This window comes from Cupressus sempervirens, chromosome 3 (genome assembly GCF_028749045.1).
Source record: "Cupressus sempervirens isolate cs-2001-9-10 chromosome 3, ASM2874904v1, whole genome shotgun sequence".
Lineage (NCBI taxonomy): Eukaryota > Viridiplantae > Streptophyta > Pinopsida > Cupressales > Cupressaceae > Cupressus > Cupressus sempervirens.
The window spans coordinates 298,551,030-298,578,778 of record NC_143120.1 but is presented as its reverse complement, the minus strand read 5'-3'; the positions used below and the strand labels follow the sequence as shown (position 1 = coordinate 298,578,778).

The 27,749-nt window shown below is 36.1% G+C and overlaps 1 protein-coding gene across 1 annotated transcript in view; it reads right to left on the bottom strand.

Annotated features, from left to right (window-relative positions):
* The window catches only part of LOC149566163 (HAD-superfamily hydrolase, subfamily IG, 5'-nucleotidase), a 169,450-nt gene that overhangs the window by 129,501 nt on the left and 12,200 nt on the right, over window positions 1-27,749 (bottom strand). Inside the window, exons 2-3 of the mRNA XM_089819584.1 lie at window positions 23,839-23,941; window positions 21,654-21,995 (exon numbers count right to left, since the gene is read on the bottom strand). Of these exons, the coding sequence (XP_089675710.1) occupies window positions 21,654-21,995; window positions 23,839-23,941 (445 nt within the window). The remainder of the gene's footprint in view (window positions 1-21,653; window positions 21,996-23,838; window positions 23,942-27,749) is intronic.

Here is a 27,749-nt window from a genome sequence, read left to right as displayed (position 1 = left end):
CAACAATTAAAAGACAAGTCACAATAAAAAGTGAATCACCACCATTTTCCATCCATTAAGTCTAAAGAGTGTGCACATTGTTGACTAGTAAATAATACACCACCAGAGAACATCAATTGTAATATAACTTAATAATTCTACACCATAGAGAATAAAAGTTCTCAGAGATCTTTGCAAGCCAATTCTTAGCTTTGAAGGGTGTGTTTGCATTAAGATGCAATCCAGGATAGCATTGGATTGAGTGTTAATGCAATACGCAAAAAGCTACATGCCATAGTGTAATGTCTCCATTTTGACACCATCTTGTTATGTCAGAATTGGCCAGTATCATAGTTTTCCTTAAGTTCCTAGGTGTGCGGGAAGTCTTCCAATGTTCTCGGAGATCTCAGATTACAGTTTCTTGGTTTCTAGCAACAATTTGGCTATCAGTTTGTGACAGCACTCTTTGTTGCATTCTAGAGTTTTCTAGAACTTTCTAGGTTTTTCTGGGTTTGTTCTCCTCAATCTTCAATTGAAGACTAATAAAAATGTTGAATTTTCTTCTGGCACCAATTTTACTAGTTTTTTGCAGTTCGAATTTCTCAGAGAACATTGCTATATAATAATTTATAGTAAGTTTTTGAATGGTACTGATCTTTGTAGGTTTTTTGGGGGGCTTGTTCCCCTGAATCCCCGTAGAACACTACTATTTATAGTAAGTGCTCATCTAGCTCCAATCCTTTGGGGGCTTTTCTAGGTTTTTTCTCAGTCCTTGGAGACACTGCTATTTATGGTAAGTGCTTAAGTTGACACCAATCATCATCATTCGAAGCCAATTATGTTCAAGCATGACCGACTTTTTATTCCTAGTTTCTTGGTGAGTTTATGTAAGGTGATGGATATTATTATAATATTAGAAATAAAGTAATAAAGAAGTGGCTTTTTTAATTATTCACTCTAGTGTTTGAATATTAAAATGTTATGATTCGACACCCAAAGCTTGACACCTGAAATGATGTTAGAGGGGACTTAAGTTACTTTTTAAAACATATTGAGAGCTTTTAAGGGAAAAAATATATTTAAATGTTAAAAATGCCATAATTTCCTCCAAACTCTATAAATTGGAGTTTTTGCTCGTGTTTCTTCATTTAGAACTTGCATGCATACAGAGATGCTGTCAGAATGAGCTGTATTGTGAAGGACAAAAACCCTCTTCAATCTTGCTGATTCAGTGGTGAAAGACCACCCTAAGTGTTCTAGTATTTTCATTCAGGAAATGCATTGAGTTTCACAGAGTTTTTGGTGATTCCATGCCTTCAAAGTGATGAAATTTCTGGGGGTTCTGATAACTGTTTGGAATCATATTTTGGTAAATCTTCTGCAGTATTTACGACATAATTTTTGGTGGGTTTGGTGAATAGTTTTGCAGAGATTTTTTGTGCTAGTCAAACCCACGTCCAAGCTAGCTCTACAGCTTGAATATCGATACCCTGGTTGTGGGTTGATCCCATGTTTATGTATATTGTTTAAAATGGTTCTGCTATGCTTGGTGAACACTTTCTAATAACCGCTTTGAGTTCAGTTCCAAGTTCGAAGCTCGAGAACCGGTTTGCAAGTTTGTCAAAATTTTGGAAAGGGGTTTGTTTGGGTTCGTTAGTTCAAAAACATGTAAAAATATATATATATATATATATATTTATATATTTATGAAACATGAGTTAAACTTAGAATGTAGAATAGTAGCATAAACACATTTAAACTACAAAAACACCAAAAACTTGTAATCATAGTGATCATAGCATCATATAGTTCAAGTAACAAGTTCAACATCAAAGATTCAAAACATTAAAAATAAATCATAGCACCAAGTTCAAGTATTATTGTTTCACATTCATTGTTCAGCTAATGGAATAAAAATCTATTAATATTCTAAGTTCTTCAATCTTCAACTTCATATTCATCTTCTTCATCTTCTTCTTCTACTTCATCTTCTGCTTCTCTGGCATTAGTTGAGCTAAGGCCAATGGGATCGGCAGCAGCAACAATGGTATTGGCATCAAATTCTTCAAAGTCATCTAGTGTATGCCAAGCAATGGAAGCATCCAAGTCCCCAATCTCTGCACCTACATCCCAATTCTTTGTCTCCCCTTCTTTGTATTGTTTACTCTGTGCGAAAGAAGGCACAAGTTATAATGCACAGAGAAAAACTCAAACCCACAGTGGAAATTTTGAACCCACAGTGAAAAAATCAAACCCTGCCCAAACCAGACATCAAACCGGACCCGAACTTCAAACCAATTTGAACTTCTGCTGGTCCAGGGGGTGCAGGGACAAACCATCGTAACTTAGCTTTCTATGAGATTTTTTAAGGGTTTTAGGCAAGCTTTACTTTTATGGATAACAAATCTCATCAAGGGACACCATACAAGTTATCGTTGTGCTCTTTGGATGTTAGATTGTTTTCAGGTTTGCGCTTGGAGTCTAAAATTTTCCTTCTAAAGAGAATTGGAATCTATGTAAAAGTATTTTCATGTTTGGTGGCGGTTTGGTAAACAAGAGGTGAAGCTTTAAGGGGTTAGAGCCTATCGCTTTGCCTTTATGACAATCTTTCTACTGCATCAGAAATTTCTGGTAAGGTTTCAGACCTGAGGATAAGTTTAGGGCAGGTTGTAATTTGTGCTGAGATCTAGTATTTTGTATGTCTTTAGTGTGTTGAGGATAGTTGGACAACTAGGAGCAATTTGAGGTGACTTCCTTTGACAATATAAGGAAGACCTAACATTCATGATGTCATTCATGAAGGATTGTGTCTGATTATACCTACAGCTAAAGTGACATGTGTGACTGGGTATTTGTTGATCAACAAACCTAGACATTGCCAAAGGAAATCCATTCTCCAAAGCAGTCTTTGTGTGGGTTCATATGAAAGTTCTTCATGTTGCACAGATTACAATCTAGTTGTTGTTCTAAGACTTAGAATCAGTCATCCATAATGAACAAATGATCATAGACTCGGGTCCTTGTGATAGGAAGATATTTTTTCATGTGTTTATTTGTTTTTGATATACTCATTTGAAGTAAGAATTTGAAATATCCCAAACAGATATTTACCCGATTTCTTTTTCAAATATATTCAGAACTAAAACATAGGCAAATGTATTATGATACAGCAATAGAAACCAATAGGTTTTCCAATAGAAATAAGCCCGTTCCTTTCAAAATAATATTCAAGATTCAAGCATATGAAAATGCATTACAAACCAACAATATAAAACCAGTAAACTCCCATACAATTCCTCAAGAACATGTTATTGCATTATACAACAGCAATATAATAGCCAACATTCAGAATCCAATCTTAAACACAATTTTACAGTCAAATTGGAATACTAAGAGAAAAACCTGTAAGCGCATACGAGACACCTGAAGTGACGTCTCCACAAACAATGGGTTTGCGTCCACTGTCTGTTGGCACGAGGGGCTACGTCGTCACACTAGCTGAAAGCTGAACCTTTCTGAATAACTCTCGCAAGAGAGAGACTAAAATCTGAATCATAAATCAAGCATACCAAATGAATGAGTCTCTTCTCCTTTTATTCTCGCAGCAGTGACTCTTTGACTCTCTTCCTGGCTTTTCATCTTATCTCTTCTTGTCACCTTTAGCCCACTTTACAAAATTAAATTGACCTTTTATAATTTGAGTCCACACTCTCAAAGTCAATTTTAGTATTATATGAATATATCTTAAACTTTTCTAATGTCCCAAAAAGGGGGCATTACAAATCTTCCCTCATCGAGATTGCTTGTCCTCAAGCAATCAATACCAGGATCTCATATGAATCTACAAGTAGACCTATAGCCCAATCTGAAAACAAATCCGATCACACTGCGAAGCAAGGTGTCATTTCGTAACCCATCCATCAACAAATTCCCTGGATCCCATACAAATCTATGAGCCATCACTACACGTGTAGACTATACAACTCTGATTATCCTCGCATCCAGTCTCAAACTGAGAAGAACTACAACAAAATCCTCAACAAGCCATAGGTACATACTATCAACACCTGGATCCCAAACCCTGTTGTCATGACCAACCAACATGATGAGGAAGAAATGTATCCAGGGGCTATGTATAACCCAGTAGATGATGACAACTCGACCTAAATAGATGATGTAAGAAACAAGCTACTCGAAAGTTGTAACTAACACCACGAGCACATCAAAAACCATACAATCATCATAAATCTAGAGAACCCCCAAGAATATAGGTGCTATGAGTAAGTATGAAGCTGAAAAGCTATTCGCTATGATTAAAACATAGCTCTCATCAATACTCCACCAAAATCTATTCAATGGCTGATGTAGGAAATCCATCCAACTCCTGAATCGGGTGAAATCAGAAACCATATTTGGACTAATCCAAAGACAAACAACATTAGTCAATTCACTACTCCCATCCTGTGACCAAGGTTCACTTCTAGGAATTGTACCAGGATTCCATATTCTAAAATCAAAATCATCTTTTTTGTGACAATCAAAAGGAGTTCCCTCGTTTATCTCAAAAAGGGGATTATCAAAAGTCCAATCAGCATTTACCTCAAACATGGGGTTGTCTATAAGCTGAATGTGATCTAGAACTTTGGTACTTGGTCTTCTGGAACAACTGTCCAAGTCACAAGTCTGTTGAATGCTATCAAGTTCCTGAATTACTTCTTGAAAAAACTCCTGTCTCTCTTTACCCTCATGTTCCCGAAAATGATTCGTGATCCTAATCCGATTTTCTGCTTCCTGAAGAGAAAACTGAGTATCATTCAATGCCTCGCAAGCATACTTAAGCTTCTGGTTGAGCTCCTTAATCTCATTCCTTTCTCTATTCAATTGATCAACAAATATTTTAGCAACCTTAAGAATATAATCTTTGTCGAAAAGAAAACATAAATCATTTGATTTCATAGTTTCAAGAGCTGTTTTGACCACCTGCAATTCAGCAACAGGCTGATCTCCTTCCACTTCCCTTTAAGCCTTCCTATAGAGACCTTCAACCATCTTGTCAGTGTTGTCATAACGTACCAAAGATGGCACAACTATGTCTTTACTAACCTTCAACTGGTTTTTTAAGGTATGCATTTCATTATTGTTCTATTGAAGCAATTCATCGTCTTGCAGTGTGATCTTAGATTGTTCCTCTACATTCATGTCATGGGCATCAAAAATATATGGTTCATCATACAAAGATTCCAATTTGCTATTACCTCATGTGCAACCGATTTCATCAACATGCTTGTCAAAGCTAACCTCCAAATCAGCAACGTAGAAACCTACACCTTGCGTAACATCTTTTATGTGATCATGGGAAGGCTGTAAATTAATGGTAGTTGACTGGTCTTATTTTTCAAGACCATCTATTGAATGATTTTGGGTCTGATGGAAATTCTTCATACATATTTTTGCACTAGTCTTTTGCAAGGAGATCCTGAGCTAATTCAAAATACTTCTTTTCTGCCATATCGGTCTTATTTTGGAGTTTTGGACGAAAATCCATAAAATCGCTGAAGGCTAATTCTTTTTGAATCTTTGGAGGGTGTTTCTTGTACTAAACATACATATCAAGTACCTCTGTTTTGCAATACCATTTCTGGTATTCAATTTGCTGAACACTTGACACGACTGGTGAAGCGTCTTCATTCTTTTCCCAAATATTCTCCAATTTTAAGGAAGTTGCTTTCTTCTCTAGTTTTGTTTTAGGGTGTCGCATTTTCTCTATATTGCATGTCTCATGCTGAATTAAAGAAGAATTTGTTAACTTTGAAAAAACACTCTCCTTCAAAGGTAAATATGACATGGATTTATTATCATTTATAGCATCAGGTTCTATTTGATTTTGAATTTCCTCCACGCTTGAGGTTGTGAGCCACCAAACTATACTTGCTACTTGATAGTTGTAAAACGACCTTCCCAATTTTCCATATTTACTGAAGCATTGATCCTCCAATATTATGTTGACATTTTGGAAATCAAGGTTTTCATTTCCTAGCCGTTTAAGAGCTTGTTGTACAGCTAATCCCAACCTTTGTCTTCCAGCATCCCTTAGATTTTCTGGAACTATTTTTTTGTTATTGACTTCTTTCTTTGCTATGTGAAAACCTTGTTTAGAATCATACCTTTCTGAGTCATTGAAAAAGTCATTTTGTTGTATGCTCATACCTGCAATCCTACTTTTTGTATCAAGCTTGCAATTGTGCATCGAGAATCGGATTATCTACTCCAAAAGACAATTTTCTGCTATATTTAGTGAAAGACAGATCCTCCAATCATTCATGATAATCTACATTCCAACTATCTTGACTAACACAGGGCTCAACACATTGATCTTCAACACGCCGGTGCACTAACTCATTATGAATTTGTCCACTACAATCATTTTGGAAATGACGATAAGGGCCCAGAATTTGGGTATCAAAAGATGATTGACGGGGATTCATTACAACTCATTCAATACCAAGTGCTAAGGCAGAAGAAAATACATTATGAGGTGCTATACACTTTTCAATGAAATTGCCTCTTGCTACAAATTGACTGGACATTGTAATGCTTGAACTTTCAGAAGATTATGGTGTCCAGGCAAGCGAATGTGCCCTTGTCTATAATTGTTTCTGATTTCTAAATCGACAAAACTTTGTGTCAAATGTCCTTACACCAAAAGCAATAAATTGGTTTGTCTGGAAAATTGATCATCAATACTTTGCAACCAATGTCTTTCTCTTTTCTAACATAGAAACTTCTGACATGACATTAGTTCATATCGCTATAGCTTTCTTTGAACTACTCCAATAACACATCTTTGTTGGCATTCTTTCATAACGTATCAATCCAATCACTATATCCTTTGAAAAGTTCCATCAATCGATTATCTCCATATATGTTTCATCGAAATAATTCTGCTGATCATAACTCCCCTGTTTATCACTTCAATTCCTTATCCTTGTCCTGAAGTTTATCAATATGACAAAAGTGAAGCTTCATCGATGCATTTTCTGATAATTATTGTCTACTGACATAGGTTGCATCGATGGCACTCCATTGCGAAGCTCATTCATCGCGAGCGACCTCCTAGTGACCTCTAATAACATATCTTACGCTAATGAGTTTTATCGGTGCGATTCTAACTGATGGGCTCATTGTTAAAACATTTTTTCTCCTTTGATTGGTGCAACGATGCTATATCTTTGTTTTTGCAACTTCATTCTAATTCCATCAACATAACACTCGTTGTCGAGGTCGATCATTTGTTCATGTCCGATAGTGTAACTGTATGTAGGGGAAAATATTTGTAAGCATCTTTAATAACGTCTACACCTTAATTAAAGTCTCGAATCACTTCCATGTCTTAATGCATGCACAACATGTTGCATCATTCCCCATATTATTCTCTTATCAAGTCTAGAATTATCCAGCCATTATAATGAATAAACATAGTCATATGAGCATGCCAAGTTTCTTGACCATCACCAAATGTTTGCGGTTACAAATTCAAAGGCATTAAAAAACTTTACTTGCTAAGGTCGGAAACAATAGCAATTTCGGCAGCCTGACACCTGGGCAGTCATTTGTATCTTGATCGTGCTTACTAAGACACTTTATCACAATGAAAATGGGTGCCCACAGATGTACCAAATAGCTCAGACACTACTCGACTATCATGCCAAGAGTGGCCAAATTAATGATAACTATCGAATTCAGACCGCCACGTCTTGTCAATATTTCCCCCATCCTTCAAGTTCCAGTCGGTTTCATCCTTGTACGTTGTTTCAAGGCAGTCCCATCATTGCATTAATCAAAATCTATGAGATTCGCATAGCATAGAGGAGCTTCTGACAATTAAAATTATAATCTTATCCTGGTTACCGTGAATGGCCTAACTCCTCCCGAAAATCATGATTCTGCGTGGAGTACGATGTCACCTGTTTGCTCCAAAACTCCCGATGTTCTATGTGTTCTAATATATTTAACTGTCATACCCTTGACACTATCATGCACATCCCCGATATATGTTGGAGTCACCCCTGCTCGAGAATGTGATAGTGCCAGTGAGTTCCAACTTAGCTCCTCACACAATCAAATTGTGCACCATCCAATAATGGAGATTTACAGCTTGTAATATACTCGCAATATATCCGGCTCTTCTGTTATCTCTGTGCTTGCTTATCCAATCTAACGTGTCCGATGAATGGTTGTAAAGTGATAGACTGTGATTAACATTGTCTTAGGTAGCCATCCCACCTTTTGCAAACACTGTTTCCGATTCCCACATACCTCCCGGACTCCTATCTGCATATATATGCATCACCCTTGTAGTCTACTCTGCTATGATGAGATAAATCATTGGGCCCAACACTCAAATATAATCACTAACTAAGATTTAATTTCCTGTCACCCATCTACTTAACTCAACATAACACCTTTGCTTGAGTCTATTCAAATTCCTCTATAATTGTAACATCATAAACTCGTGCACCCTACTCAGCCGTGACTCAAGATATGTCATTCACCCCTTAATGATTCACCTATTAATCTTGGTGAGTTCAACTCTGTAATTGGAAACTCTTAATCTATGTAAATCTTCCCTTTTCAGTTAACATGCTGCTTTAGAAAATTTTAGATCTCAACACACACTGCCTTGGAAAAAAGATTCCTTTTGTTCTAAAAGATGAGTTACTATCCTGTAATAACTGAGTGTATATGCAAAGGTTGATAAACTTCACCATATTTTTAGTTTCTGCAGGTAATGATAATCTCATCATAATAATCTTCTTCTAGAATTCAGAAGAAGAATACCATTGTTTCAATGTAAGCCTTCAGGCTAGCAAGATAAGTAGGCTCTGTTATAGCTTTATAGGCTAGCAGGAAGACCAGCTCTGATACCAATGAAATATCCCAAACTGATATTTACCTGATTTCTTTTTCAAAAATATAATCAGAACTAAAACATAGGCAGATGTATTACGAAACAGCAATAGAAACCAGTAGGTTTTCCAATAAATATAAACCCATTCCTTTCAAAATAATATTCAAGATTCAAGCATATGAAAATGCATTACAAACCAACAATATAAAACCAATAAACTCCCATACAATTCCTCAAGAACATGTTATTGCATTATACAACAACAATACAATAACCAGCATTCAGAATCCAATCTTAAAACACAATTTTACAGTCAGATTGGACTACTAAGAGAAAAACCTGCTAACGCATATGAGACACCTAAAGTGACGTCTCCACGAACGATGGGTTTGTTTCCACTGTCTGCCGGCACAAGGAGCTACGTCCTCACATTAGCTAAAAGCTTAAGCTTTCTGAATAACTCTCGCAAGAGAGAGACTAAAATTTGAATCATAAATCAAGCATACCAAATGAATGAGTCTCTTCTCCTTTTATTCTCATAGCAGTGACTCTTCGACCCCCTTCTTGGCTTTTCGTTTTATCTCTCCTTGTCACCTTTAGCCCACTTTATAAAATTAAATTGACCTTTTATAATTTGAATCCACGCTCTCAAAGTCAATTTTAGTATTATATGAATATATCTTAAACTTTTCTAATGTCCCAAAAAGGGGACATGTTGTGAGGTTCTGACACCATCGCCCCAAAACTTTGGGGACCCCCTTTTTTTTAATCGCCTTGGTATGCTTGCGCAAATTTGTTTGAAGGAAGAACTTTCCACTCTTGGCAATTTTTGAGGGCAGACCTGATTTTTGTGCCATAGGTGGTTTAGGATGGAAGTCTGATTTTCTCCATTTGGGACTGTACTTTTTTATATCAGACCTAGGCGATTTTGGTTTGGAGAGGAGATACATGGTGAAAGTCTGATTTTTGAAGCCAAAGGTGGACAATTCCAAAGGAGTAAAATTCTGATTTTCAAGGGATTTGAAATTCTCAAAGTCTGATCCTAAATTCCAAAAGAGTTAAGATCCGACTATTGATAGAGGTGAATTTTAATCATTTAGAGTTGAAAGGGGTCCTTAAGCTGACTTCCTTCTTTCGTTCTAGTCTAAGGATTGCCTCTCTTGGTTCTGCTAGTCTAATTGTCCACCACTTTACCATCCCGTAATAGGGTGACGAGATGGAGGATGTCAGTACAAGCAAGAATCCTAAGGGGACAAACACTAAGAAAGACAAAGAGGATATGATGCCCAAAACACCTTTCTTCTCGAAAATGAATTGAATAACCAACACCAATATCGGTACAATAGACATGATACGGGTTAAGGACAAACTAAAAGGACAATCCCCCTTGGCAAAGAAGATATACAGAAGTGGAATTGTGCACGCAGCAGCTTTTCCTCCTACATTGCCCTGTCCGGAATTGGTTATGGAATGTGCATCCCAGTTTGATCTAATCAGTAAATCCATCATCTTTGGCGAAGGGAAGAGGGTGTCAGCCAACATTGGTGGGCAAGCAATTGAAGAAACATTTAACGTTCCCCAGTACAAGAACATGATAGTAGTGATGATGGATCAGGCAGCTAATCATTTCAGGATAATCAAGAGGCCTATTTCACACACCTAAAGCAAAATTGGCTACATGAGGGTAGAAAAGGTGTCAACAGAACATCGAGGCTTACAATGGTGGACTTCAAGTCAAAATACGGAGATCTCATAGTGCTTCTTAGTTGGATCATGGGCCTAGCTCAAGGTATGCAATTTGAAAACTGGATGTACTTCATTGATGAAATTGAAAAAGGGAAAAGAAGATTTGATTGGGCTAGGATCATAAGTGAGAACCTAGAATTGCAACTTAGAACCGTGCAAAACCAAAAGCAATCCTACATGGGATCCTATCTGTTTTACCTAATTGCTAAACCGTATAAGAGTCCGAGACTTAAGGCTTTAGGAGAAGTTGGCAAGGGGTCGAGGCAATATCTAGTGCATGAATGCTATCCACAGCTCCATTTGCACAATAATAAGGATTACAAGATATTCTGTGACGCCCATGCCATGAAGACAGTAAGGGTACTACAAGGGACACCTGCTAAGAGACTTTCATCAAAAGCAAAGGCAAAGATAAAGAAGTTTGGAAGTTGGTTTATCCAATTTTCGCAATTCACCTACATTAGAGTAGCAGGGAGTAGAGGCTTCCAAGATACCAACCCGACAAGGTAGTTTTAATGGAATTGGCTAGGCAACTTGAGCACTATGATAGAATAATGAGAAATGACGGTAAAATAGGTATTACCTTCTCACTCGCAATTGGCAATGATAGTTGCCCCAATCGGGCCGCCTTTGTAACTGCGGAGAAAGAATTGGAATGGTATCATCTAGGATGGTACAGAGCAAGGCAAGGGTTTGATCCTAATGGTCTTATCAAGGTATCTCATGGAAATGAATTTAAGCATGTTCCCACTATAAAGGACTTTTGGGCCAACACCAAAGATGACTTTCATGTGAGAAAGCTAGCTTTCTCAAGATTGTCGGTGAACGTGATGAGAGCTATCAAATGGAGAAGCCTTGATATTCCCGATCAATTGGAGGATGATGGAAATGTGCTAAGAGAAGATTATGATATAATAGAAGGAACAGAATTGAATCCAGTGGATTGGGATGACCATCAGGATCCTTCCTTAAAAGGCAGTCACAAGGGCAATAGATTTACATACTGAGTCGTGGTATAATGAAAGACTAAGGAAGCTACAAAGACAAAGGATTCCCCTTACCTATGAGATGATGAAGCCAAAAGAGGGACAAACAGATTCAGTCAGACAGAGGAATGAAGGAAGTAGCCGGCAACAGGAAGTAGCCAAAGACAAGAAGAGAGCCTTGGAGGAAGAGAAGGGCAAAGAACATTTGGAAACTTCGGCCAAGAGACAGCATACAGTTCCATCAAGAGAAAGCATAGTTGAGGCTAGAAGCCAAGAGGTCAATTCAAGCAATAAAGGGGTCGCAGTAGAAGTAAGCTCTGATTCAGAATCAAGTGGTTATAGTGAAAGCACCGAGTATTCCCCTCTCTCAAAAATCCAACAAGGAGATGATATGGCAATAATTAGTGAAGAAGAAGATGGGCCGATCGACGTAGAGGCAATAAGTCAAGCACCCGAGGCCATTGGTGATGCTTTGTTAGTCAAACCAAATCCAGATTTGGAGAGATGCACCACACCACTATGGTTAAGGCAAATGCTTATTCCAAGAGGCGAGGTAGTAACTGCCCAAACGACGAAAGATAGACGCAGATTAATAGAAAAAGGTGATAGCGAGAACCAGAAACAAATGGCAAAGACGGTGGCAAAGGTAATCAGGAGTGACAATGATGGTCACTGAAAGGTTCAAATTGCTATACCAACAATCAATAAAGCAGTGGATGAAATTGCAGCCCAGGAATATGAAATAGTGGAACCAACTTGAGAAGAAACACGGATGATATGGAATGTAGAGAGATCCAAGAGGGTATAGCTTCAATCAGAGAAAGGTTGAGGAAGGCAAATGAAAGGATTGTAAAGTTGGAGGCCGGAAACAAATATTGGAGAGATTGCCAGCCCATCCAATAGTTGCACCAGGCAGCCCTTCCTCAAGATAGCAAGAGCAACCTCGAAGAGATATCAGCTCAGCTACATGGAGTTAAGGATTGGATCTATGATACAATCCAAGATGGGCGAAGTTTCTTGCCTTCTTTCATCTCGAAATTCCGGTCATTAGTGACTATTAGAGACAAGTTCAGATTATTTGAAGAAGAGTGGAAGGATTTCCTTCCCATCAAAGATTTGGCTATTCCCAGGCTACGAGCGTTCATTAAGCTACTGAAGGCATATTTGCAGAGGGCCAGGTTGGTTGATGAGAGAGGATTGGGTACGGTTGAATCTTGGTTTGTCGCATTGACTACCAAATTGAGAATACTCAAAGAGATACGAGAAGCAGTTGCACAGCACAACCCAAGCGTCGACACCTCCATTTCAACCATGATGAGTGACGTTGGGATGGCACTTGATTTTGAAGACATCAAAGAAGAGGATATCAATGAGACACGACTCGGATCGAGATTGGATGAGTTAGGAAGGGTTGCCATCAAGAAGAAACATTTGAACACCCTTTCCTCCCTAAATGCTTTCATTGGATTTGCAAAGGAATATGAGAAAGATCATGAGAAGACACTACAAGCAGCAAGCAGCATGGTGAAATCAGCTGAACTCAAGATGAAGCACACACCTTGTCCTCCTATAGAGGAAGTCAATGAAAGGCTAGCTAGGTTCATTGCCTTAGCTAAAAAAACGAAAGAAAAGGGGAGAGTCATATTAGAAGATCATTTAATGTAAGCCCAAGTGGCAATTTCCCTTTCTTCTAGAATAGGACAAGTGTCTATTTCTAATTGGCCGCCATTTTGGTGCCTTCTCCTTGGTTGCCACTTTTGCACTTTTTTCATTGGTCCATTGACGAGGTGGCGTCTTCTCATTGGCCGATGGGGTGGCAACCCTAATTAGGGTTTCTGGGATTCAATTTGGATCATCGGTTTTGCTTTTGATCTCTACAGTCGGTTGTAATTTTGGCATCTATAAAAGGCCATTTGCTTTCATTTGTAAGGGTCGAAGAAAATTGTTGCATAAGATAATACCAAAATTCACTATTGCTTTCTCATTGTTGTGACTTGGATGGTGATTAAGGGCCTTTGGTATTATTGCATGGTTTCTACTTGCATGGTAGACTTCTTTTCAAATTGTTGAAGCAAATTTCATTTCAAGTTGCTAAGAGTAAAGTATATGGATAGTTGTATGGTAGCATTAGTAGGTGTTTGATAGGGATCAATACTAAACCACTAGCATCCTAGCGGCTTGTTGGGAAGCCTTGTGTGGCAAACTAGTTTATTTTTCCTTTGAATCATTTCACCTATGGAAGTGAGGCCGTTGGTTAACTTTCATTAGGTTCGATCCCAGTCCATTTGCTAGTCTTCCATCCATAGGAGTAGAAGTAGGATAGCAAGTAATTTAGGTCTTAGAACTTAGGAGAAGAGAGTTAGAAAAACACCAGTCATAAGAACCAATCACCCTCCACCACCATCACTTTCCCACCAACATTATCAAACATTCACACCGAACCACCATCTCCATCATCACACCAAAGTCCAAGTCATCCTCAACAATTTGCGTAAGGCCGCCTACGTGATTACCAGCGAATCACATCAATAAAACTAAGTGAGTATCCACAGGTGTAAGGAACATTGGAGTTATTCTCATATCCCGTAAGCAACAACTTTTCAAGAGAGGAATTGTATGTTTGATACTCCATATCAGATATTCAACTACTAATATGTTATGTAAATGATACAAAACTCGCATCAACAGGACATTACAGAATCCATATGAACATTGTAAAATTTGAAAGACATTGGAAAACTTCATATTAGAAAAAATCATTGGCAAGGAACTTTCTTTTGCATGGCCAAATGAGAAACATTGGTTGCATCATCAACCTATCATATTTGATGTTGACTGTTAGGAAACAGTTTGGCAAATCATTCAAGTTTCAAAAAGGAAAAATCATGATCTATATGTTGCAGATGGATTCTTCATAAGTTTCCTTGATAAATGTTATAATTAAATATTAAAATCTGTCTTCTTTGTTGAGACAAAGGGTTCAAGGGCTGACAAACTTGCTAGGAAGTTGGATTTAAGATCTTGACTATAATACATTTTCCAATATGGAGTGCACATTTCATCAAATGCTAGGCTTGGGGTCTTGGGGATTACATCTAATAGCAGGAAAAGGACTCTAGCTCTACGGACATAAACTCCTAAATTTTAATAGCCTACATTTGTCTACTCAGCAAGAACCTTGCACTAACATATTAGACATCAACTCAAATATAAAGAAATGTCTTATAACATGTTCCATTAGGATAATTGAATAACTTGATCACTACAAATATACTTACCAATATGGTTCTATGTACAAACGATTTATTGTTTATGGCTTGCTTCCACTTTTGCAATATCGAGCATGTTCCAAAGACGAGTTTCATCTTTCATGCATCCCCCAAGAAGACCACCCACAAGATTGTCTTGCAAATCAAGACTCTTCTATCACATCACATTCCATAATGCCTTAAAACAATTAGGTAATATACCAACATGCCATGAATTGCATTCCATAAACTTGATCAAGAGGTAGAGACTTCCAACTTTAATGACTTGTCAAAGAAATCAAAGAGAAGAGGGGTCCATCTCTATAACATAAAAGATGCCTTTGAAATTTATGCAGAAGGCTTGGAGCCTTGGAATTCTTCCTAGGGTATGCTTGTCGCCGTTACAATAGAGACCTACAACAACAAAGACTGTGAACTTTACAAGAAACATCCATCTGGTCTTCACCTGAATTCTATAAGAGCAAGTATAAATCATGAATTCATCAATGATCTTTTTTTTCAAGTTGCAATTTTTTGTGTAGAATCTTGATTGTCTTTTAATGTGTCTTTCATAAAAAGTTCCATCGTCACTCTTGTAAGTTTTCTGCAAATTCTGAAGATATAATATTGATGGAGAATTAATACCTTGCTGCAAATCGATCTACTACAATTCTGAACTGAATGTAATTGTTTTGGAAGTATGCAATAAATTTTGTAAATTATATTTTATTTCTGTACTAAATCGCCAAGGAGCAGATTGTTAGAAGAGCAAATAGATTGTATTGTGTGTTCTCCATCCACAATCTTGCTCCTACTTATATATTAACCAAGGGTCTTGTCTTTTCATAAGACACAACCCCTTTTGGGTCAGCCCTCCATGAAACAACCTGCTGCTCTACAAATCAACGCCCTTGTACATCAACTAAATAGTTAAGTACTAATTAACTATAATAGTCAAATACAAAGCATATAGTATGCCTAGCAAATTGTCAATATGTTCTAGGGAGATCTATTTATCATGAGGCCATATATAAAGGAAATTACATGCATTTTAGATCTGTCTAATTTGAAAGATCAAAACATTAAAATGATCAAGTTATCAAGATTTAAAACTCCCTCTTAACTTGACAATATAAATTAGATAAACATATCTAGCAACATTGTTAAGCATAGATTTGTACTCTATATCTATCTGATTCTTCCAAGTGTGTAGTATCATGGTACACATGATACTTTGTCATATTACTACACTTGTAATATGAATTATCACTAATACTTGTGAGAACAGTATTACATGTGATGCAATAGGCAGGACAAAATCCGAAGAATGATTAAATTCTTCCTTCATCCAAATTGTGACTCATAGGCATAGAAATGTCTATAACACAATATGATCTTTAATTCATCCAAATCTGCCAGTAGTTCCCTACTGTTTTAGAACATTATCTCAGAGATCGTCATCTCATATAATGTCTATTCATTATCACAAAGATCGTCACCTCTTTAGATAATAAACACAAATGGTGAAGCCCATAACAATTAATAGCCTAACAATAATGGTTTAACACAAAATTATTTTATTAATAATCAAAAAATGCAAATGAGTTATAATTCAACTATACCAAGTCCTTTTCTGAAGTAATCTATCTTCACTCGAGAGAGAGGTTTGGTAAGAATATCGGTTGTCTAATTTGCAGTACAAATGTATCTTAACGTGACAATACTCCTGTCTACCATATCTCTTACATAATGGTAAGGAATTTCAATATGCTTGGACCTGTCATGAAAAACTAGATTTATAGAAAGCTTGATGCAACTCTGATTATCACAATGAATGATAGTGGGATTCATGGGTTGACCAAATAATCCCGCAAGTAACTTTCTACGCTAAACTACTTCATGAGAAGCCATTGCAGCTACAATGTATTCAGCTTCTGTGGAACTCTGTGGTACTGATGCTTGCCTTCTGCATAACCATGATATCATCGTTGAGCCTAAACTGAAACAGCATATTGAAGTGTTTTTCCTATCAGTAACACTTCCAACCCAATCTAAGTCTGTGAATCAATGTAAGTCCAAATCAACTTTCTCACACTTGAGCCCAAAGTTAAGAGTGCCTTGTAAGTATCTCATAATGTGTTTGACTGCAACTAGGTGAATCTCCTTTGGTTCACACATAAACTGACTTAAGGCGTTAATTGCATAGCAAATATCAAGTCTTGTATTTACCAAGTACATGAGAGACCCAATCATCTGTCTATAAAGAGTAGAACCTATGGAGGGTGATTTTGCTGCTGCTTCCTTAAATTTGTGTAGGTTAGTCTCCATTGGAGAAGACATAGGTTTGCAGTTCCACATTCCAAATCTCTTCAAGATGTCTAAAGTATACTTTCCTTGATTAAGTATGATGTTGCTAGAGTTTTGCCATACTTCCAATCCTACGAAGTAATGAAGGAATCCTAAATCTTTCATATCAAATTCTCTAATTAGATCTTTCTTGCATTGATCTATAAGATGATCATCACCTGTTATTAGTAAATCACCAACATATAGTACCAAAATTATCATATCATCTTTATCCTTTTTATAATAGAGATTTGGATTAGCTTCATTCTTGGAGAATCCTAAACTGGTGAGATATTTATTAGTTCTTTCATACCATGCCCTTGGAGCTTGTTTAAGCCCATAGAGAGCTTTCTTGAGCCTACAAACAAAGACTTTGGGGTTATGAGTTTCAAATCCTTCAGGTTGTTCCAAATATACCTCTTCAGTAATCTTTCCATTTAGAAATGTTGTTTTCACATCCGACGTACTTTCCATCCCTTCGATGCTGTAATAGCTAGGATTGTTCTTACAAAGGTGTATCTGGTAATTGCAGCAAAGGTTTCTTCATAATCAATTCCCTCCTTCTGAGAGAATCCTCAAGCTACAAATCTGGCCTTATACTTTTCAATGCTACCGTCAGCAGCATGCTTGATTTTAAATATCCATTTAGAAAAAACAACAGATTTTCCGTCAGGCCTTGGAACAATTTCCTAAACATCATTCTTAATAATGGATTGGTATTCTTCTGTCATAGCATCCTTCCAAGCTATATGTTTAATAGCATCTGAAACATTGGTTGGTTCTGATTTAGATAAATCACTCATGTTTGCAGCATAGCTAGAGAATCTTTTAGGTCTTTTGCTTTCTCTAAAGGTTCCTTCTAGTGCAGAGAAGTCATGTGCTTCTTCTATAATCTTAGAGGCCCAAAGTGGTCTTTTCTTAGGATTTTGAGTTTCCTCAAGATTAAGATTTTGACTTTCACCTTCAATTTCTTCAATGTTCTCCCTTTGAAACTCAGGTTCATGATTTTCTTCAGAACTAGGTATATGTGAAGGATCTTCAGAACTTAGGGCTCTTTTGAATGCTAAATCTTCTTCAAATATTACATCCCTACTAAGTTCAATGTTTTTCTGACCAGGCATGTAAACTATATATGCTTTGGATGTTTCACTGTATCCAACAAAAATACCTCTTCTGCCTAAAGGTTCAAGTTTAGCTCTTTTCTCTTTACGAAAATGAATGTAAATAGGACACCCAAATATTCTAAGATGACTGGTATTTGGTTTAGAATTAGAGAAGACTTCTTCAGGAGTTTTATCTCCGATGTGGGAGTGAGGACATCGGTTTTGAATATAGACAGTAGTACATGATAGGATCCTAAATATTGGTTAAGTAGCATAGCTCTTGCAGCTTCCACAATTGTCCTATTCTTTCTTTCCGCTACCCCATTTTGTTGAGGATTGTAAGGAAAAGTACACTCCCTCTTAATCCCTACTTCTTTACAAAAATCCATAAACAAATCTGAAGTATATTCCCCTCCATTATCAATCCTAAGAGTTTTAATTTTGTGTCATGATAAATTTTCAATTAAGGATTTGAATTTTTTAAATCTTTAAAGGATTTCTTCTAATTCTTTACATTTCAAGAAGTAAATCCATGTCTTCCTAGAGAAGTCATCCATAAAGAGTACATAGTACAAAAATCCTCTGATAGAAGGAACAACATAGGTCCACATAAATCTGAGTAGACTAATTCTAAAAGATTGTTAATTTTTTCTAGTGCTATTTTGAAATGGACTTTTGGTGTTCTTACCTAGTGTACATCATTTGCATATGCTTGAATGATCTTTGTTCAACTTAGGTAAACCAATAACCATCTTCTCCATAGTCAATAAGGCTTTAAAATTTAGGTGCCCTAACCTTCTATGCCATAATAAGTTTATATCTGCAGCTTCATGCACTAAGGCTTGAATAGGTTCCGAACATAGTTCATACAAGTATCCCTTCCTTTGACCAATCAATTTTGATTTCTTAATAGAAGAGTTTTTAGGCCAGGTCATTACGTTTCCATCCATAAATGCTACCTTATATTCATCATCCTCAAGTGTTGTGACAGAAATTAGATTCCTCTTGATTCTGGGTACATATAGTACTCTTTTGAGGTATAAGGAGATGTTGCTTTTAGTTTTAAGGTACAGCTTCCAACTCCTTTGACTGGATGTGCAGAACCATCACCTATGGTAACTTCTTGACAGTTTCCTCCGTTATTGAATCCAATACTAGTTTATACCCATAATGTGTCTGGATGATCCACTATCAAATACCCAAGAGTTGAGTTTGTTAGATACATCATTTGATAATGTTGAATACAGTACATAATTTTAAAGATCATAGTCTTCTTTTCTCTAAGTTACCTCTGTGAAACTTACTTGTTGTTTTGTATTCTCAGGGCAGTCTGACTTATAATGTCCAAGTTTCTCACATTTGAAGCATTTGACTTCAGATACGTCCCTCTTGAATTTGTTATTGCCTTGAGGGGCCTTCTTCTTCTTAAAGTGTTTCTTCTTTCCTTTGTAGGAATTTGTGTTGAGAACATGAAGTTCTTCATCTCCAGTTTTTGATTTCAGTGCTTTCTTACGTTGCCTAGATTCTTCTTGAAGGCAGTCTCCTTTAAACTTGTTGAAGTGTGGGAATTTGTCTCTAGCACTTACTCCTTGTGAGAATGTTTCCCATGAATCCGGTAACCCATCTATAGCCATAAGTGATAGCTCTTTGTCTTCAATCATGGTCCCTATACTTGCAAGTTCATCTCTTAGACTAGCCACCCTTAAGAAGTATGAATTCATAGATTCTTCCTTCCTTATTTTTATATGATTTAGTTGCCTTTTTAGCGCAAGGGTTCTAGTTGCATTGTCAACCTCATATGCATTTATTAATGCACTCATCATATTAAATGTTGTCTGATGTTTCATTAGCATAAGTACTATTTCATTTTTAACTCCATCTAATATGATTTTCATGACTTTCCTATTTCCTTTAATCCAATTAGTTTTATGAGGATCGGCATTAGGTTGCTTGGATTCCTTATCAACAAATTGTATTACATCATTGTCTTCAAAAGTCATCATAATTCTAAATTTGCATGCAACGAAGTGTTCTTTTCCATCAAACCTATCTTCGGGTCTGAATGTGTTGGCCATCTAAGGTAGAAGGATGTTGCTTAGATATTTTCAAATCTGATTGTCAATTTACAGAGCCTAGGTTCAACAACTTGGCTCTGATACCATGAAAGTTTTCTGTAATTTCTGAAGATATAATACTGATGGAGAATTAATACCTTGCTGCAAATCAATCTACTACAATTTTGGACTGAATGTTATTGTTCTGGAAGTCTGCAATAAATTCTGGAAATTATATTTTATTTCTGTACTAAATCACCAAGGAGCAGATTGCTAGAAGAGCAGACTTAAGAGTGTATTATGTGTTCTCTATCCACAATCTTGCTCCTACTTATATATTAACCAAGGGTCTTTTCTTTTCACAAGACACAACCCCTTTTGGGTCGGCCCTCCATGAAACAACCTACTCTACAAATCGGCGCCCTTGTCCATTAACTACTAGTTAATTATTAATTAACTACAATAGTCAAATACAAGGCATATAAGTATGCCTAGCAAACTTTCAATCTGTTCTAGGGAGATGTATTTATCATGAGGCCATATATAAAGGAAATTACATGCATTTTAGCTCTGCCTAATCTGAAAAATCAGAAATATGATCAAGTTATCAGGATTTAACAACTCTCAACTTTTAATTCTAATTCCATTGTATTCATTCATTTTCCTATCATATAGTCTAAGACTGCGAGTCATAAACATGTACGAGAATTCAATCAATGAAAAATATAACACAAATTGTTAGTTGAATACACAAAGATAATAACTTAATATGTGCCACAGACATTTTAACACCTCTAAAATTTTGGTAGAAGCACCAACTCACAGGCTTTAGCAACCCCCTAAATTTGTTAGGGCTAGCCAAATTCTTTGTGATCTAAAAACTACAGTAACAGAAAGGGGATATGTGACATCAACGGATCAATGTCTCACTTACAACAACACCAATTTGAACTATTGATTGACAAATTGGCCTCCATCTGAATTTAGATAATATTGTCAAATTTCCATGGCTTGCCTATTTGAGTTAACCCCCTCTTATTCGATTTTCATGCTCCCTAAGTTCAGTTTTAGATACATCATCTTTTGTTGTTAGATTTTTTTCTGCCACTCTTATCTATTCATAACATAGCTTTGAATCTTGAATTTGTCATGCTGCTTTGGCCATTCCCGGAAATTGCAATATTTTCTATCAAATAAACAATAGAAATTACAAGATCATATACGGATCCATGAATGTATTTTCAAAATTACTTATTAAAAAAGAAAATGAGAGAGAAAAGTACCACACGGATCCATTTTGGGCATCATTTGCAGGGCTACAGGAATATTTTGAAAACTCTGTCTAACTGCATCAAACTCCTTTCTGATTTTTGAAACCTCGTCTTCAGTAGCTTTGCTCTCTAAGGAAGCTTGAAAATTGTCACATTTCAATAACTCAGTTTCTAATAACTTTCCGCTACTAAAACTCTGGTCATTTTCCACTGTTCCAGCAGCCAGGTTTTCCTGTGTCTCAGCAGTTACACTTTCCTCTGTCCCAGGAGACAGGTTTTTCTCTGTGCCAGCAATGAGAGTTTCCTCTGTCTCCATAACAAGCGTTTCCACTGCAGCAGCATTCAGATTTTCCTCTGTTGCAGCAGCCACATTTTTCTTTGTCAAAACCCATTTTTCTTTCACTAGTTTTCACACAAAAGTAATCTTCACACCAATAAAATTACACAATTTGCTAATTACTTTGTAATGTTTATCAAACAACTACTTCATAAGATCAGACTTCAGTAGGGTCTACTTTGCACTGTCTGATATGTGAAAGTTAATCAAACAGAAATACTGTTCACTGACTATATGTGCACAGATATATATGCATCAGCATGTGTTTGTATTTATGTATAGGTGCATTTCCACATGCAGATACATGCATATATACATATCCATATTCTCATATATATGCATACATATACATGTTCTCATACACATACATATGTATAGATACATGTGTCTGTATATAGAAACACACACACACATAAATACAAACACATGCTAATGCATATATATCTATGTACACGTATGGATACAAACACATGATGAGCAAAAGTTATTTCAGTTTGATTATGCATAAGGCAGTGCAAAGTAGATCTTCTGAAGTCTGGTCATAGGAAATAGTTCTTTGAAAGATATTATGAGGTAATTAGAATATGTGTGTGTGCGCACACTAATGCATATATATCTTTGTACACATGGACAAACACGTAATGTGCAAAAAATATTTCAGATGGATTAAATGTTAAGGCAATCCAAGGTAGACCTTACAGAAGTCCGATCCTAAGAAATAGTTGTCTGATAAAGATTATGAGGTAATCAGAAAATGTGTGTATGCATGCATACAGATAGATGATTTATCAATTATCTTAGAATTTCAAGAAACAATTTGTTAGATCCATCCTAGTATTAATATAAATATATACACATACCTATTATGTATATACATGTAAAAGCGACCATATCTGTGCAGATATAGGCAGATAAATAGATTTATGTATCTAAGAATATATCATGGTATACAAATATATAATAAACTACTAGTCCAGTGGTTGGAGCCAAACTAGATCGGCATAACTTATTACCAAATGATATGGCAGTAATTAAAGTAGGATTTTAGTATAGTTCATGTTGATGGGGGGCAGGGGGGGTGACTGGTCTGGTTCCAGCCAGGCAGATTGTACCGAATGGCAGAGATAGAAGACTAATCTGGATAAATAGCAGGTCGAAGCAACAAAGGGTTCTAGGAGCCTGATCAGAGGAGTCAATAGTTTGTAGTAGTGATGATGGAGGTAGCCCACGATGACCTTCACAGGCAGGATGCCCTTCCTTTCTTATTTCTAGAAGGTGCAGGTGCTGCTCAGGCAGGAAGAAATAGCTGGAATTATTAAAAAAACATATAAATAAATATATACATGCCCTGGCCTGAATGTGTATGCCCGAATGTTTATGGTATATTTTTTTCGCACAAGATCATTTTTAATAAGATTTCTCAAAACTCAATTCATCAATTATGAAATTTTTCAATAAAGATTCTACAACATTTCCTAGCCTGAGTGTGTACGCCTGATTTTCTATGGGTTATTTTTTCCTGAGTAGTCATTTTTAATAAAATTTCTAAATACTCAATTTATCATCTTCAATAGCTACAACACTTCCTATAAAATGTACACAAAGTTTTAAGATTCTCCAAAACATTCAAAAATTGTATTGCAGTTCCATATTTTATCTAAAACCAACAGTGCATAAAGTTTTTTTCACCAAAATGCGCATTATCTATAAGCCAATCCTATATCTTTTAATGAAATTGATCAATAGTACAAGACAATTTTTAAACTGGAAAGATTTGCCTACCAATTGATCTTTGAAAAAACAAGTAATTCCTTAAACTTCTCCCCAGTGCCTGTAACTTGCAATGGCCTCAATACTGACCTTTTGAACGTGTGCCACGCAAAGAACTCAAGTTAACAAAGAATGTCTTTCGACTACCCCCAACATTGTATGATTTATCCAACTGATATAATATGTCACCGCTCTGCACAGAGCATTAAACTCCATCACATTGCATTTTAAATCCATAAAGAATACTATCAAATTACTTTTGATGCAAATTTAGAGTTGATATTTGAAATGTTTGCAGACTAACAGAAAACAACTCTAAATTAAACCCTCTCATGAAATACAAATGAGAGTTCCAAGTAAATATAGATACTGGCATGTATTATAAATGATAAGAGTCAGATTTCAAATGGAATAAATTATAATAAATCACAGGGGATTTTATAATGAAGACCTGTCTTCAGCTTTCAACTTATGTTGTATATTTTATGTAAAACATGTCGACTATTAAATTTATATGAGCTTACTTGAATGTGGTGGATCCAGCAGAAAAGGTCACATATCATGAATCTAAATTTGTTAGAAAGAGGAAACAAATTGTCACGTCCTCAACTAGTAAAGGACATTTATTCTTGCATTAAACATGAAAAAATTGTCTTCAGACAAGACAAGCAGTGATTCATGTATTAAAATAACATGGCGATGAGAATAAACAAATAACTGAAGACATCAAGTATTTCCATATGGTATGTATTACTTAATGATAGTAGTGACTGCCATAAGATTGAAGACCCCCAATAGTGATTATACCAGTGTTACAAGACTAGAACTTGCCTCAGACTTGGCCATTTGGGCTTGGACTCAAACTCCGTGTCCAAACTTGGCAATGACTCACCAAATTGAAAACCCAAGAAATTCAAATATTTTTAAGGTTTAAAACTTTTTTCATGCATCATTTAGTCAATTAGCATCAAAAATACAATAATTGAGATAAATTGAAGCTACTTTGCACACATTCATAAGTTTACATTGATCACATAAGTATCAACACAAATTTCTAAAGGATATAAGTTAAACTAAAATTATAGAAGGTAAAGATTATTTATTATCATGTTGAGAATTGCATTTATGTTGAAGGCTATTGGTGGTATCTCCCTTGAAGTGGACTACGGAGTTGCTCCTTGAAGTGGCATTTGTTATCAAGTGTTTACAAAATATTTCATATTATATTCTTCTACCATGCAAGTTATTTCATAACTGCTTCACTTAAATTTTTTGTTCTTAGCGGATTAGAAAGATCATTATGTATTTTTGGAATGATATCAACTAAATAATTGCTCAAATGTCACAATCTTTTAACTTTGTCAAATAGTTGGTTTAATAAACTTCAATCTTTTACAAACTTTAAAATTGCTCTTTTTTTATTCTGGAGATGTCCAATTCATAGTTGGAAAACTCTCACTCGACAACGACTCACCAAGCCCAAAAAAAATCAGGAAAAACTCAGTTTTTCAAAAAAACTGGGGAACCTAAACAACCGCTTAAATTTAATTAAAAATACTTTTTTTTGCAAAAATCAATGAGAAGATGCATGTAATGAGTTAACTAAAGAGAACACAAAAGAAACAAGCAAAGTTTATGTTTATATATATATATATGTGTGTGTGTGTGTGTGTGTGTGTGTGTGTGTGCATAATGGGTACAAAATCGCATTTTCATGCGGAATGTTGCTAGCGGGAAGCAAAATGATAATTAGTTTGTGTCAAACTAGAAGTAAATACATCATTACAATCACATATTCCTCTTCCCAGCTCTACTAGCATACTGTAATTCTCTATTTTTATATAATATATATATATGCTTTTCGCCATTGTGTATAACCCAAAAAAAAAAATTAACTCACGGAGTTTGCAAGGCGATTACTCAGCAAGTTTTTGCAAAAACTTGGCGATTTTTTCGCCAACCGAGTTGCAAGTAAATCTGGGAAAAACTTGCCAGTCCCAAAAACTCAGCAATTACTTGAAACTCGCTGATTTTTAGGCCATTATGCCAACTATGGTCCAATTCTTTAAAAGGAAACCATTTTATTTGTTTCAATGCTCTCAAATTTCATAGTGTTGTTTTAAATTTTTAATACCTAGTTCCAGGACTTTATTATTACAGCCTATGAAATAACACCACTCTTTTGGGCAAAAATTTTAGTGAAATCCTATTTGTAATCTACTTTAAGTTTATAGGCAAACTATTATGTTTTATACCTGCTACATGCAAGACATTTTTTACTACTCCATATTGATTGCCTTTTGGGAATCACAAATACAAATTTTTGGAACTCAATATTGCAATACAATAATAAAAGCCAAAAAAACCATTAAAAAAAATTAAAAGGTTTATTTTTTACTCTACGGCTTAGCTGGCCATGGAAAAGTCCTGGACCCAAGACTCTCCGAGCCGGGAGAGTCCATGGACTCTGCGAGTCGACCAAGACTATGCCAGGTTTCGGGCGAGTTAGAGTCCCAACTCCTAAGGCCAAAAAACTCTTGAGCCTTGACTCAGCTCAAAACTTGCAGATTCCTATAACACTGGATTATACTAACAAGCATTTGGTTAGAATAAACAATGTAATGTCCACATTTTGACTCACCATTGGTTTATGTGTAGGTTAGCCTATCATTGGCCCTTGTGGGCTACATCAGATTATTAAAGTTACTAGTTGACAGAGCAAAAGGATCTTATCCATTCTGAGTTCACAAACGTTTAGGGTTGCTCTTGGTTTGGTACAGTTTGGTGTACTTACTATTTATAGTAATTGATTATTCCAGGAAAGTTAGAGTTTCTAATTATGGTTGGGCACCTGAACGAGCTATGGTTTGCAGTGTTAAGTTCTGGTACCTTTGGCTTGAGCAGATTTTTAGGGATTTACTATTTATAGTAAGTCAGATTCACAACACTGCTATCTTTGGAAGGGCATCTAGTCAAATGGCATATGCAATTGATCATCATGATTCCCAATTGACTCAGTGATTTAAATTTGATGGCACAAGTTCATGTTATTAAATTATTTTAAAAAGTGAACTTTATTAATAGTTTGTTATAAAGTCTATGATAGAGTTTATAAAGTAAATGGGGATCATGAGACATCATTAAAGTGCATTATTCATTACATTAATTGGGCGCCTAAGCCAAAGAAGTTATATTTTAATATTATAAAGCGGCAAGCCAATTCAAAGTGATTTTATAAACCATTAATGTGACCCACCCTATTGAGGAAATATAAAATGCCATGAGAAGAAATTAAATTCATTTGAATATGAGCTTTTGTCTTTGTTTGTGGATGTTCTTGGGATTTGAGCTTGAGACCAAGGGTTTCAACAATTTACAGCATGAAGGGCAACAATTATTCAGTGTTTCTGCAATCTGAGGTGGTGAAAGACCCATTGAAGTTGCATTTCAGTGATGGCTATACACAAGAACCATATAGTTTCAGGGAGTTATTTGGATGTCCTTGAAGAATAATTGCAGGGTATTTGTCAAAGGCGGACAGCAGCAAGAAAACACAGCTTTGAGTCTGATTTTTGTGCATATTCAAGGCAGCCGCACAAGTATATAAGCCACGTGCACAGCAGCAGCTTTGCCATCAAGCATTTAGGCAAACTCGCCTTTTATTTGGGGCATCTATCTCATCCTATAGTAGACACCAGCCCCAGCAGATCATAAAATGCAGTTTGCGAAGGGTTCAAAGCATGTGACCGGGTGGTGTAATTTGATGCAGGTTCCTCATTATTGCTGCTAGTTCTTTCCAGTTTTATATTTTCCATTGATATGCATTGTAATTACCTATCAATAAAATAAGACAATCTTTGTTGGTTAATTGCAAGCATTTTCAATTTCAATTCATGTGTTGTCTATTATTTCCAATTCCAACTTACATATTCTTAAAAGACAAAAAAAACTACAAACTCTGCCAAAAAAAAATCAGAACTCAGATGATTACAGGATTGGCT